General features: G+C 32.9%; 1 protein-coding gene across 1 annotated transcript in view; it reads left to right on the forward strand.

The window, feature by feature from the left end:
* Positions 1-16,417, forward strand: part of Vegfc (vascular endothelial growth factor C) — a 121,489-nt gene that overhangs the window by 99,846 nt on the left and 5,226 nt on the right. Inside the window, exon 4 of the mRNA XM_015486194.2 lies at positions 445-596. Within this exon, the coding sequence (XP_015341680.1) occupies positions 445-596 (152 nt within the window). The remainder of the gene's footprint in view (positions 1-444; positions 597-16,417) is intronic.

Below are 16,417 nucleotides of genomic sequence, written 5' to 3' on the forward strand. Positions count from 1 at the left end.
GCCAATAACTTTGCTCTTAAATCACAAAGGTATTTACTAAAGATGATTTGTGCCATTTTTTAAAATCCCTAGAATATTTTGAACTTGGATATTGAATAATCTTGGATTCTGGAATAATTTTTTTTCCTTGAACACATTCATTGGTCTGTCACATCTCTGCTTTATAATCATTAATTGGTTATCATAATTCTAATATGCTTCATAACTAGTAGTAACATGAGATAAACCTATAAACTACTTATTATTCTGATAAAAGATACTTTTTAGGAGCAAAACAGTTTGTACTTTGTAATCATAAAAAAGCAGTGGTGTCCTGCATGTTATGCAGTACCACCTAATCATAAAGAGCTAATCTCACTCTTTTTTTTGGACACCAACATTTACCATAAAAGTGCTTTATAGCAATCTATATAATTTTTTCTTCTTTTTGTCCCTTCTTTGTAGTTGTTTGAAATTACAGTGCCTCTCTCTCAAGGCCCCAAACCAGTAACAATCAGTTTTGCCAATCACACTTCCTGCCGATGCATGTCTAAACTGGATGTTTACAGACAAGTTCACTCAATTATTAGACGTTCCCTGCCAGCAACATTACCACAGTGAGTATGAATTAAATCTATTTTTTGCATCCTCTACTAATATAAAATTATTTTTAAGTGAACACAAGTTTATTAAAAGAAGTTTTGTGAAATTTGCTATACTCTGCATCAAATACAAAACAAAGACAAAATTTTCTATATTATGCTCTGAAAATAAAATTAAATAGAAACAGGGAATCTCATTTTATAGGCAAAATAGTTCACAATATAAAGAAATCGTTCCATAGAGTAACATGCATCCCACAATTGTTCATTCTAGGAGTAAGGTAGCTGAACTGATTTAATGAAATCAAATGCACTAATTCATAAATGATGTTAAAATTCAAATCATTTAATCCCTGATAAAACTTACGTCCAAAGCAAAGGATAATTATAAAAAAATAAGTGAACATCTATTTGCATTCAGTTACCTTTCTTATAATTTCTTATATATAGTTATAATTTAATTGAAATATGTAATTCCAATTTCTTACTCCAGAAAAGATTGACTGAAGTAGTGCTGGATTAATTGAAAGAATTTTTTCATCATATTGTTCAAATTAACATTCACACTATTATTTATTATTCAAGTTAGCTTCTATCTTATTTTTAAATTTGGCAAATAGCAGTATTTCATCATGCAGAAGGATCTGGATAGAGCATCACTCCTGACTCTGTGAATAGTTTATGTTGAATCAATATGCACTGCCATTTGAAACCTAGAAACTCTCCACCCCAAAATATGAATGTGGCTGTTTGTTCTTTAGGAATTTCCAGTGCATGGGGAACATTCATATAAATAAAACTTACATATTTCTGACATTAGTAACAAAAGGATAAGTAAATCAATGGACAAACATATATATTACAAATAACCTCAGAAAACCTTGCACCATAGGTGACTCATTAGCAATCATAATATGCTAAGAGGAATCTTCCCCACTGAATCTCTTTTCAGTTCTTAGTGTGCCAGATAAGAGGCCCTGTCTAGGGACAATTTAGGATAGCCTCATTTGATTGACAGATATTTGTCCTCCTTGACATGTAAGAAAAGATCTTATAGATCTTTTAGATCTTATATTTGTGAATAAATTCATGCTGATACAAGCAGGAACCACTACCACCTGAACTAAAGCAGATGTTTTATTGTGATTTCATCCTTGAAATCCTAAGACTTCTGTTTAATTGTCTTGGCCCTATTTCCCTTGACAGCTCATTCATTCTGAGAGCTTGGGCCTTTATCTTTGTGCTCATGTTTTCCAAAGTTGCATTTGAAGCTCTGGCCATGTTCTTGACTTCTATAACTTTATCTAAACTTACCTTATATTGCTGTATAGTTATATGAGCTGCATGTACAAAAAAAAAAGATTTATTAAATTCCTTTTATTTCTCTGTTATTCATAGCACTGTTCTCTCTCATATTCATTGAGGCCTTGAAATACACTCTTGTCATTAGTGACTACTTTTATCCCTCCAAACATGATTGATTATTTGAAGGGAAACATATATCATTTTCATTGCTTTCATCCTGCATCCACTTTCTTCTGCGTGTATGTCTAATTTAATGCAGCAGTGTTGTTACCAGTTTTTAGTACCAAGACTTTCTCCCGTTCTTATATGATACCATAAGTAAACTTTTAAAGGCATTGTTTCATTCATCTGACCAGAAACAGTGATTGTCCACTACTCAAAGAACTGAACACAAATTTTGCACCATCCTTTCCTGCTAAAGGCCTTTCCTCCTCATTTTGTCTTCTGTTATTCACCAAGTCTGTGTTTCACAAAGTCCGATTCCCTGAATACCAAGCTCATTTCCTGCTCTGTATCTTGTTTCTATTCTGGCCCTGGCTTCAAATGAGCCCCCTTTCTTTTCTGCCTTTCCAAAGCCCAATCTGTTTTGCAGAGTTCAGGTCAAGGTCTTTTCTCCTTCATTTGTCTCATCAAAATACCGCAGCCACCTTTGCTTCTTGAATACCCATAGCAATTACTGGATTTACTTTGTCCTCACATGACTGTATCAGGGTCTATGAATGTTGCATGGGAAACTGGATTGTGAGAACCTTTCAGGTAGGTTTATGTCCCACTAATAACCTGATAATTAATACTCAGGAATAACTGAGTCATGGCAGTGTTCTGAGACCTTTACATACATGATCTCTCAAAAATTATCTGTGAAGTCAGTAGTATCATCTTATTTGACAGATGAAACAGGCAGCACCCTCCAAAGCTGTGAAATTAACAGTGTTCTATATTGACCAATAAATGCTTGTTAGTTGAAAAAAAACGTATTTGTCTATATTCATTTTAAACATTGAGCAAGTGTTACTCATGCTTTCATCATCATTTATTCATATAACTACTATGCTAGGCACTATTTGAGGTCAAGAAGAGACAGAAAGTTTTAGCAAGAAGACTCTAGAGTAAGCCAGATAGAAATCAGAAATCAGGTCTGCCACTAATTGGCTTTTGATGACTGGTAGGTTTTTCATATCTCTGAACTCCAGATTGTTGATGTAAAATGTAGCGAGGATTGAGTGAAATACTGAATGCTTATGTAGTGCTTAGCGTAGTGTCTGGCATCCAAATGGCAGTCATAAAGAGCAGATTTATTGTAATCATTATGATCCAGGTCTGATTTATCTCCTGGTTCCTGTGTTTTCGTGTGTGTGTTTGTGTGTGTGTGTGTGTGTGTTTAGCACCACCTACAGTAAGAAATACGTGTAATATTACAAGTATGTAGATAAATATGTACATGTTTATAAATATATACATATGCAAACAAGTAGTTTATATGTATGTAACATATATAGCATATAATGTTTTAAAATAGATAACTATATAATTGTACATGTAGTTAGTTACATAAATATAAAATTACATTGTTTGAAATTATTTTCCCTTATTGTGATATTGCTCAACCTTTTTCATAATGAGCCCCTCAGGATTCTTTTTTGATGTTTTTTTGAATTTTTTAGAATTTGTTCCTATAGTTCTACCATTAAATTTTTAATACCACAGAAATACTATATATCTCTTTATGTACTGTATGATATCTGTGTTTTATACATAAGAAGGAAGTATCAAACTTACTTTTGATTCAGTGTAAATTTAAAATGGCAAAATAAAAATCTTCAGCTAAAAGTTAAATTAGAATTTTCAAATCTATTAATAGCTTGTGTAACTTCATAACTAATTTACTAAGAAACATTAAGCTCATATCAAATTACATGTGCAAAGTAGCAAATGATATGAATATATAATACAAATACAATTTTAAAAATATTTAAAATCATTAATTTTCTAGAAGTGAAATAATCTTAAAACTAATTACTCTTTAAAAAGCATTCTAGTGAACTTAATTTTTAATTTTGCTTGATCTGAGAAAACAACTAACTTAGCTGGTGGACATTAACTTAGATATTGTCAAACTTTTTCTAATGATAGTGTGCATAACTTTGTAGAATTAATAATAAAATATGAACTGTTTTGACTTCCAAATTCAAGGCACACTTGAAGGCACAAAGGACTAAGCACAAGCAATACCCACAAAGCAGCCAATGGCAGACAGTGGCACACATAGGTACTTCCCACTGTACAGCTTTGGGATTGTGTAGTTGGTCAAGAGAAAGTTCTCCAACAACAGTCATCTATTTACCATTATTTTGCAGTTTTCTCCCCATACACTTGGGTATCTGTATTGCAATGCCAATACTACTTATGCAATAGCCAATGAAATCTAATGTAAATTAAATACTAAAGAATAGTTTGGGGAGACCAAAATTCATTGTAATCTCAAGATTTCCATTCCCCCTACTCCTGATTTTTATCCCTAGGGATTCTACTCTCATTATGAGTGTCTGCTTTATTACCCATAATTCATCCAAATATTTTTTTCTTGTTTCACTTTTTTAAAATAGTGCCCTCATTCAATTGTGAACTGTAGCCCACAATTTAATTTTTAAAAAGCACCATAATAATGTATTTACAATGAGTATATAATAGCTGTCTATAAAATCCTAACCTTGGTTAAGAGTTAAGAAGAAAAGCCACACAATAAATTGTACACATATCTTTATTTTCAGTAATAAGGAGTAACCCAAATGTCTATAAAAATGAATAGATAAACAAATTACAGTATATCCATATAGTAGAACATTGCTAAGCAATAAAAAAGAATGAACTGTTGACATGCATAATATGGACCTCAATTATATATGAAATTTAGTGAAATAAGATAGACTAAAAGGAGTATATGCTATGTGATTTAAATTACATGAAATGCTAGAAAAGACAAATATAATCTAGGTTGACAGAAATTCAGTGGGTATGACTAGGATAGTGGGTATGACTAGAAGGTGCAAGGAACATTGAGGGCTGATAGAAGTGTTCTGTATTTTGATTGCGACCATTGTTATATGGCTACATGAATTTAATTAAACTGTGAAATTAAAATTGGAGCATTTTAATATGTGAGAATTATTTATCAAAAATAAATTTGATTTTTAAAAACCAAGAGAAACTCCCCCCTCCCCCGCTTTTGGGACCAGGGATGGAACCCAGGGTTGCTTAACCACTGAGGAACATCCCAAGCCCTTTTTATTTTACTTTGAGACAGGGTCTCATTAAGTTGGTTAGGGCTTTGCTAAGCTGCTGAGGCTGACTTTAAATTTGCAGTCTTCCTGCCTCAGCCTCCTGAGATGCTGGGATCACAGGCATGCACCACTGCACCCAGCAAAAGTCTCCTTTTATTAACTATAATTTTGAAATTAATTTAGGTTTACATTATAGATTTTGTAAAATCTTCATATCAAACATATTTAAGACATTAAGTCAAATCTTTAAGACTCGGGATTCCTTTGGTGTGTGTAGGGTTTCCCAGAAGTCCCTTCTGTAGTGTTTGAAATTCCATGCTGTATAGACAGAGTCCTAGTTCTGCAACATCCTTTGCTCTTACCAGCCGTTGTCAGGAGGAAGACAAAACATGCCTTTTCAAGTGTATGGAATATTAATTGCATTATTATGAAATTAAATGAGTAGCACACCTTTTGTTTTGCATTATTTATGAAGCAAAATTATATAATTAAAATAATCATTCATAAAATTAGTTAATCATATATTTGTAGAGTCACTGAAATAGACAAATATACTAGCTACTGTGAGAAAACTAAGATGTGTTGGGCTGCCTCTAATTTCAGAGCACTCCCAGTCAAAGGGGGATGATAAGTATTATATTTATGTTATAACTATTGTATTTTGCCAAATATTGGTAAGCACCAGGCTTCTTCCACATATTGTCTCATGTTCATATAAGTCCTGGCAGTGGCTTCATGCATGATACACACCACAGAGCACATTTTAAGTGCATAGATACTGTAGCAACTCCCTGTTTGGATAATTCATTCTTGGATTACTAGATCTTCAGATTTTAATAAGTTCTATAACCCTTTTTGTGACTAAACTTTATTCACCTATAAAACTGCATATAATTACAAATATTATATATAACATTATACACATATATATTAATATTCATATGGAGATTCTCACAGGTAATTCTCTTTCCAATTCTTTCCTCGTGTTTTTCTTTGAATAGAAGTCCATGTATTTCCATGGCCCCTTCCACACAGACTCTCCTTGTAAGAGGGAGCCATGTGTAATTAAGCAGTAATATCCTGAATTTTTCTACTTAATAGAAGTAGTATTCATTTGTTCATTAGATATTTATGTTAAGTCTTCCATCCTTCTAACATTGTACTAGGAACTGTTGGGTCTTGAAAAATGAATAATGCAATTTATTAGCTAACAGAACTCATGTACCAGAGTACAAACACACAAATATTTCTAGCATAATCAGTGTGTAAAACCCTAGGCTGTGTTTCATTCAGTCATTCAATGTTTGTGAGCCTGCTGGAGGATAATGGTGTGCAAGACTGTAGAAATGGAAAATAGAAAGGTAAGATGACCACTAGGGAATCCCACACACAACTCAGCCATATAAACATACAACTGAAATGAGTGAGGTAAAGGAAGCATGCTGGATTTGCTACCATAGTAAAATGAGAGAGAGAAGATGTACCTGAGTGTAAAGAGGTCTTCACGATCATATATGCCACTCTGAGGGCATGCCTTTCCTTTAAGTCTTGTGAGAACTGCTAAAAAATACATGTCAGAGTGTGGAATCTGCACTTTACTATTTGAAAGAGGACAACCTACTAGCAGTGTGATATGTAGATTAGAGGGAAACAGGAAATAGGAAAATTAGTGAAGAAACTTTAAATAATACAAGAGAGAAGTAATAAAGACATGGGCCTAGCCAGTTGGATTGAGGATGCAAAAGACATTTCAAATGTAAGAGAGCCTGTGACTTAGGAGCTACATGTGGGGGGTACTCAGAGGGCATAAGCTGAGGATGAAACCATATAGGTGACATTCAAAATAATAGGGAATACAACTCACCAGTAGCAGTAGGAAAAAACAGTTTGAAAAAAATAATTAAGTTGTTAAATGCATAGTTTGAGTGCTTGCAATATCTGTAAGAAATCTGAATGGTAGAGGGGAATAGAGGAATTAAGAAAAGAGGAACAGCAGCAGAGGAAGCTATGAGAAAATCAATATTTAAGAAATAGAAGCAGTGTTCTATGCAGGAGACTGAGAAAGAGTGATAGGAGACTGAGAAAGAGCAGACAGGATAAAGACTGGGAAAGAAGATCCTATGAAAGCCAATTGAGGCAAAAAAGCTAGACTATCCATGAAGGAGGAAGTGGTGAGAGGGGTCAGATATTCAGAAAGTTCAAGAAGGACAAGGACCATCTCCATTAGTTGAAGGGCATGAAATGCAGATGATGTTTGCTTATTAATAACCCACAACACTAGGTTCAGAGAGGAAGGACGCATTTTGGGAAAGAGGCAAAGTAGAGTGGTAGAGATAAATTTCTATTTATTCCTATTACATAATTAACTGTATCTGAGGGAGAAAGTAAATATCCCCCAACAACACACAACTAAAAAAGTAGCAGAGATTCAAACTAATTTTTTTTTACATATAATCCACTTTTAGGGGAGATTTGGTCATTACTGCATTTTTAACTTCTTCAAATTAAAAAAAAATGAACACATAGGAAAGTACAAAAAGACAAAAAAAAAAAGCATCGTTACATCCCAAGTTGAAATTTTAAAGAAATATTTCATCATATTTATGTGCCCTATATGTATAATATGAATTGTAATGCATTCTACATATGTAATAAATTAGAATAAAACTTTTTAAAAGAGAAATATTTCCTCATATTTATTTAACATATAACCCAAACCCCAAGTCATCATTCATCTATTCCCAGAAGTCACCCCTAAACTGAAATAATGTTACACTCCTTCTTTCTTTTCTGTGTTTATGACAGAGGAGTGAATTATCTTAACACAAGAGATTATACAATAGGGACCTGAATGTTCCAAATTATATGCTAAAATATCTCCATTGTTTTTCTTCTCTTGACATTATGTTTTGGAGATGTAATCATATTGCTATTTGTAGATCTAGTTTGTTCATTTGGTGGCTATTAATATTCCATTAACTGAATAGTATTTATTTATTTATTTATTTTTGATATGAGAATATACTGTATAGAAGTCTGTCTGCTGCACATTAAAAGAGTGCAGTCAAAGGAGAGAGGGAACAATAGACAGATAGACATATCACATAAGAATAGGAGACAAGTGCCTTGAAACTAATGATGGTAAATTTATTAATGGGTTCATTGGTTAGCATGGACAATGTGACTAAAAACATAAGAAAACAATACATTCTAAGGACAATTAACAGGATAGCATAATATAATTGAGTTTTAAAGTGCAAAATCAAAAGGGCGTTAAATTTTAAAAGGCTAAGACTATGTTTCTGAAGCTTTGAGCACCAGCCTGGGAAATTTAACTTTTTTTGCAGAGGATTTGGTAGCTTAGGAAGTTTTGCAGGTGGAGGAGAGACAAGACAAGTTTCAGCACAGCTACAGTGTCTTGGATTGTTTTTAACAATCCAACTTACTGATATAAAAACAGAAGATATGTTATTTCAACTTGATAATGAATTAGGTCTGTCTCTAGGGAAGAGTCGTATTGGTGAGAAAGAGAAAAGGAAGGGGTGAAGAAAGATGAGGAAAATGGGTAAATCTGTCCTGAAGGTTAATTTGTGGTTTTGTTTACTGATTTTCATTTTCTTATAACAATGTGCACACTATTTACTAAAATTTTAAGTAAAAAATATTTGCTTATAAGAAGTTATACTGACTGAGGTTTAAGGAAACCATTGTTCTTATAAGGTTGCATCTCTCTTCCCAGAACTAGAGTGGATTTATAGCCAACCTTAGGTTTGGAATTGAGTGTTCAGTGTCTGTCAATCTGTAAAGCGTTCTCATTCCAAATGCTTAGAAGATTGAATATCCATGAGTTTTCTTTTGCCCATTTCAATTTTCCATTCTTTCAATTTGAAGATGATACAGTGTTGTTTTTCTTAAAATAGAAATGAACAGAATAGCTTGATAACATTAATTTACTGAGGCATATCAGAACACAAATGTACAAAGCACAGAGCTGCCATAACTAAATCAGGAGATGGCCCCACTCCTGTTGATCAGAAACGATTTCACTTCCAGCACTTTGTAATATGCATTTAATTCTGGTCCTAAAATATCCTCATTGCAAATTTAAAATCCTTAAGTTCATGTGCAGTTATGTTTTGAAATCTTACTTTGTGTCTGTTCATCTTCTTTTCCACAAAGCTCTTTTTGTAAATATTGTCTCACACTTATCAATCCTCTGATATAAATAGATTTACCAGTGGAACTCATGCAAGAGATTTGAGACCCTGAAGCATTATATTGTTTTGTAATTGCAATGTAGTGTGCCTACCTTTGGCTTGTCTGGTTTCTACCTTCAAAAGATGATCATTAAGATCTCAACAGTCCTATGGCTTGCTGATAGACTGGAGAAAGAACAACAAAGTTCTGGGAAACTGGGAGCAATGAATCTATAATGGTGTGCACAGTCTATAATGGTGTGCACTGTACTTTCCACTCAATTTTTCCATAAATCTGAAACTGCTCAAAAAATAATGTCTACTAAAATATTTAGAAAACGACTGCTGGAATTGGTCTAATAATATATTCACCATTTTTATTGACATCTTGCATTAGTTTAGTATGTTTTTTTTACTATTGATGAGCCAGTACTGATATGGTCACATTAAAGTTTCTTATTTTGTTATACATTCTATAAATTTTGGACAAATGTCTAATAATGTATATCCACCCTCAAGGTATCATAAAGAATCATTTCACTATTGTAAAAATCCTGCATTCACCTCTTCATTTCTCCTCTGCCCATATTCCTGAAATCCACCAGTTATTTAAATGTCAGGTCAACACTCTGATGCCCTCTAATGTTTTTTGTTGTCATTTCAGGTTTGTTTTCCTCTTCATGAGGTATGTCTTTGATGTAGTAAAGACAACTCTGCTGGTCTAAAACTGTTAGCTTGAATTAAAATGCAGAAATAAAAACTAACAAGCTGATAATAGAGCAATTACTAGATTTATTTGTTTCAACCAAATAATACTTCTCTTAACCTTATATATTTAAGCAAATAAAAAAATAGCAGAAAAATATAGGCTTTGATATTTGTCCTGCTCTTCTTGTTCTCCCATGCCCCAGTTTTGGTGGCCATCAAGTTCAAAACTCAGGCAGTTCTGTACTTGACAAATTGGTGACCCCACAGTGACTCATGTTTTGTATCCAAGTTCCTGCTTAAAAACAGTCATTTAGAATCATACAAAAAGGAAAATATTAGATATATCAATCAACGTTTTAAAACTAGTGTAACTTTTTCATTAGACATTTTAGTTATTAAGTCTAGTGAAATTGCTAAAAACAGAATTTTCATAATTAGTCTTAACCCCCATCTCTTCCTTTTAATCTAAACAAGCCCAGCTCTGTCCACCATTTTTTCTGTTCATAGACTAATGATACACAGCTAACAGTAGCATAAACATATAAGCACAAGCTCCTTAGAATTAATAAAATTAAATGCAAGTCAAGAAAAGTATATGCATTTTATTTTGATAAATTTCTGTTAAAATGTACCTTTTTATTTTTAACTATTTATATAGAACTAAAAGATTAATGTATTTCTGATTTCTATGCCTAGTACCAAAAAGGTTTTTGTTGTTGTTCTTTGGTTTGGTTTGGTGCTAGGGATTGAACCCAGGACTTCATGCATGTGAAGCACATGCTCTACCACCGAGCTACTAAACCTAGAGCCCCTAATTAAAGGCAACTTTTGCTTAACTACTTTCTATTCACTGATAATGAATATTGCAAAAAAATAAGCAAATCAGTATGTGTTTAAAAGCCATGCATAACAAATTCAAAATGTACAGAATAATTCAAAGACATTTTGAACAAAGCTGTTGTTCCCTATATGTGTTTTTTCTTGATGAAATACAGAGCATCTTTTTAATATCCTATTAGATTGATGTGAGGATGCTTTGAAGGAGGGTATCAGAGCTCAAGAGTAGTAGCTGCTTTCAAACATGGTTTCATTAATGTTAATGGATTACATCCCACATTTCATAAGCTTTAGGGTAGTATAGCTACTTGAGGATCATAACTGGATTATAGTGCACCCAGTCAGTAAAATTTTAATCTGTTGGGTTTTTATGAAAATACATTATTAAAAGAACCACAATAGAAAGTACTTGATTAATAACACAGTTCATATCCAGAGAAATCATTTTCTTATTGAAGTCATTACGTGTTACAGGTTAAATTCATATTAAATTTATGTTACCATTCATTTGGATGATCTAATGATGTATGTTAAGGAGCAATTTAGTAACACAGATCAATAAGTAGTTTAACATAAGTTAACTTGCATTTAATATTTTAAATTAGAAATATTAAGAAGATCTTGCCACATCCTGTTAATGCTATTACATAATGTAATGCTTTGTCAAATAAGCCAACACAGAAAGACCAATATTACATGATATTGTTTATATGTGAATTTAAAAGAGTAGACCTTATTTCCTTTCGAGAAAAAAATAATTAAAGAGTGGTTACCGGGGTTCAGGGAATGGGGGAAATAAGGAGATATTAACCAGTAGGTACAAACTTAGAAATAGCTATAAGACAAATAAGCTCTAGAGGCCAGTTATCACCCACATGATAATGACAGGTAATAATAATGTATTGATAATAAAATTTGCTAAAGGAGTAGATCTCATCATTCTCATCCCCCAAAATAAAAAGGCAAATATATAAGGTGATAGGTATATTAATGACCTCATTTGTGGTCATCATTTCACACTGTATATACATGTCAAACCATCACTTCAGTACATACAGTTTGTCAATTGTGCTTTAACAAAGTTGGAAAAAACATTTAAAAGGCACTATATTGCAAAGATTATAGTTGTTTCAAAAAGAGTAACGTTCCAGCTCAGTGTTAACCAGTGCCAATCAAAAGGTGGTAGTGTATTTTTGTTCCTTAGATGTGTATTTGGGGAGCCAGAGAATCTCCAAGTATCTAAAAACCCCAGTGACAAAAGTAGAGAATATAAAAGTCATAAAAATAGCATGCAAGAAATAGTCTACTGCAAGGTTCAAAGGATAAACACTAGCAATTATTATCCAACATTTAGAAAATGATCTAACAAAAGAGAGATAGATGGCAAAATAAGATTGACTTTATTATTGAATGCATTGTTCTCCATGTTGAGAAATACATATATCCTTAAATTCTTGTCCTCTGATTTTAATCAGCAAAATCAGTAGCTACCAAACCAAAGTTGAATGAAGTTTTGAGATAATTACTGAGATAAGACTTCTAATAGTAACTTATCCTTCATAAAAATCACAATCATATTTCAGAGGGAGGAAATACAAAAGTTTATTTGTTAACTTGATTTTCAGCATAGATCTACTTTGCAAATAGTTGTGCAACCCTTTGCTTTGCAAACAAAAATGCATTTTTGAGTCAGTATGCTTTTATAAATATGATGTACAAAGCAATTTATTTATAAAAAATGTTGATATGTATAAACATATTAATAATTCCTCCTGAATAGAAATTTCAATAGCATGAGAATTCTTTGGAGATTGAAGCACACTAGCGATAAGCACATTGTGCTTAACCTTCTACCCACCGTGAAAACATTTCCTTTCATTTTGAAAAAGTAATATTTTAAAAATTTTGACTCCCTTTTTTTTAACATGAGAAGCATAAATGCTAAGAACTTGCTACTCTTGAAGCAGAGAGCTTCATTTAAAAATTATGAAAATGTATTTGACGTAAATACATGTTTCTTTAATTCAATAGAATCCAGCAGGGTTTCCAATTTCAACATTAAAATGTGTTAATATTGATGAGCAATAGTTTCCCATTTTTGGCAAAGCCACTAGAGTCATACTTTTCTAGAAATTCAAATTAAGTTTTAAGACTATTAGTGACTAAAATATTTATTTCCCTTTGAGCAAACTATAATTAGGTGGTAATGTAAAGTTTGTATTGCCAAAAACGTTTGAGTTATAATTGAAATTGTTGCTCTGAGGTCTGTATTTCTATTCAACATGAACATGCAAAAGCAAAAGAGCTAGTATAACCCCATGAAATCATTATCTAATACCATAAAGCTAGACATCTTGCTGGTTAGTATAACATTTCCAGAAATAGATTCCTATATTTGTTTCTACACACAAAGTTCTTGCTTTTGAATTTATGCTATTGAAGATATTGAAATTCGGTATTTATTCCTGTGTATGAGACAGGAAATTGTTTTATTTTCAATATTATTTAGGAAAAATTATGCATATTTAAACTCAGGCATATTAATAAATATTCCTGAAGTAGAGAATCACATTATTCACTAATATCACATAGGCTAGCAACTGAGATGATTCTCGTCACTTTTTTTGTCACTTAAATCGCTTAGATCTGTGCTTTTCTCAATTTTCAAGAATGCAACTAAAAAATAAGTGGATCTGATCTTGCGCCAAATACACATGCACAACATGTGGAAGACAGGGAGGGTGTGTATGTAGTGTTTACAATGCATATTTGTGTGTGTGTTTGTGTATAATTGAAAAAAAATTCAGAGAAGTCCTTACCACATAAAATCTAGTAGCTTGTGTTTTATTATATGTTATTCTATTACAATAAAAATGTATTTCCCAACTCATGTAATTGATTTCATGATTCACTAAATGGGTTACAACCAACAACTGGAAAAACACTGCCTCAGGCAATGGCAATAAAATTAAGCATTGGCAAAATGAATAATGTCTTGCTACTGCCACCACCATAATATTGTTCCCACCCAAAGCCAGTGTAGCAGGTGTTATTTAAGCCATGTAGAGGTCAACACGGAGGCAATATGGCCAAAATTGTTTTACCACCATCTATAGAAGAATGATAGGACCTTTTTTGCCACCAGAATTCATTGAATTACTGTTATAAAACTAATTGTAAGTTGCTTCATATTTGATGGAAGGATGATAAAGAATATACATATTAAACCGTTGATATTGCATTTGGAAAGTGATAAGTACTTTTAAATTTATCTGAAACAATATATGTTCACGATTAACCCAGAAAATAAAGGCAAAATCCTGTAATGAGTAGACACTCGCCCTTGGATTACCTGAAAATTTTAATTATTTAGTTATTTATTTATTCATTCATTCATTCATTCATTTATTCATTTATTTATTTTTAGTTGTAGATGGACACAATACCTTTATTTTATTTATTTTTATGTGGTGCTGAGGATAAAACCCAGTGCCTCACACATGCTAGGTGAGGACTCTACCACTGAGCCACAATCCCCAGCTCCTGCCTGAATTTTTTAAGAAGGTATAATATTCTCCAGGAAATGTTAAGTAAAAAGAGAGAGATTGATTTAAAACAATAGATACATAATATCATCTTATATGTAACAAAATGACAAAAATACACATATATCCGTACTATATTTTCTTATTCAGAAAGAAATAGTGAAGACAAAGGAACCCATGCTTGGGATATGGAGCATATGAACTTTTCTCAGTATATATTCTCTCATAGTCTTAACTCTGAAATCACATAAATATCTTACAGTTTTGAAATTAAAATCAAAGACAAAAGTCAAATAATATATGCATGATATGGAAAACATGTTTATATGACAATTGTTATAAATCAGAATTTATATGGAACTTATCAGTAAAAGGAATACAGTTAAAATACTAGTCATATTGAATCTGACTTAGAAATAACAAACTGAGCTCTTTTCTCCCTCCCCACAAAAAATATGAATAAGAATCTCTTGCTTAAAATCAATAATCTGTTCCCAAAAACATGCATTGCAAGTACATTTTTATCATTTTAAATGGGAAAATTATAATAAATTGTAAGTTAACTCCAAACAGTGCTGATTTTCTATTAAGCAACAAAAACAATGATATCTATGGAAAAGTAACAAACTATCACAGTAGGATCTAAAATATTTAAACGTTGTTTCCTAGTCACCCAGCAATTATGACTGTTACTAAAACACAGTTGCTTTGTAGGTAGTTACATATGTTGTTTGAATGCCATATGAGAAGCTATTTATGATGTAGTGTGGCAAAGACCACATAGCAATAAATTCAAGAAAACACCCTCTTATAGACTACCAAACCAAAGGAAACATGTCTCTTGATGAAAGTGGAGAAGGGAGTAGGCAGTGAGGATTAAAGCAACAATTGCCATTTGTTGTAGGTGACCGTGTGCAGGAAGGACAAAGGGACAGTTTTAGGCAAAGAGAAATTGAGAGGAATGAATGGAGATTCTGTGTATCTTAGAGCTGCTGTAGAGACTGATGAACAATAAAACTTTGATAAACCCTCAGAGGTGGTGTTCAAACAGAAGGAAGACAAGGTTACACAAGGCAGATTGGCTTAGTAGTTCCGTCAAACATTCCTTTGTATTGTGCTGTAAGAGATATCTATTTTTGAAAGGCTTATAATCACATGGAATCTGACTCTGTGCACATTTTCCTAGCAACATCCAAAGCATGTAGTGTGCTTGTTTACACTCGGTGCACTTTGTAAGAGGTCTACATGTGACCTTGTGTTCTGCCAACTTGCAGGGCAACTCAACATTCTCCCATGACATCATGTTGTTTATGACTTTGTATTGAGATGAAAGATTCAAGAGGATAAATAAGTGTTTCCACTTGGTATCTACACCAATGTTCATGACAATGTAGTTAGAAGTTTGTATATACTCTGAAGTTAGAATGTTAAAAGCCAAGAATCCTTCTAATGCATAAACATTAACTTGGGAAACATTCTGGAAACATATCTGCATTTTCTAGCTCTGTCTCCCTGAAAAGATCTAAAAGTAATGTAATCTGATGGCACTGGTCACACCCAATCACAAAGGATAGCCTCTAAATGCTATTTTCCAAAGAAAAATAATAAGAGATCCTTGAAGGAATGGTTGATTACAGGGATGGGGGAAAAAATAAGTGAGATGAGCTTGTAATATTTGTTCATCCCAGAGAGCAGACCTGTGGAACTGAAGGGCTCATGTCGTACAGGCACCTACCTGCAGAGGTCCCAATGAGCCAACAGTGGGACAGCTGGAACATCAAAGGAGTGATTGGTGTACTTGGTTGAAGCCCACATGTTCATAATTTTATTAAAACAAAGAAGTAAGATAAGAGAGAAGAAAGTAAGATGGGAGAAAGGAAGGAAGGAAGAAAGGCAGGCAGGTGGGCAGGTGGGTGGAAGAGTAGGACAAAAGGAAGACAGAAGGAAGCAGAGGACCAGGACAA

This window comes from Marmota marmota, unplaced genomic scaffold (genome assembly GCF_001458135.2).
Source record: "Marmota marmota marmota unplaced genomic scaffold, marMar, whole genome shotgun sequence".
Lineage (NCBI taxonomy): Eukaryota > Metazoa > Chordata > Mammalia > Rodentia > Sciuridae > Marmota > Marmota marmota.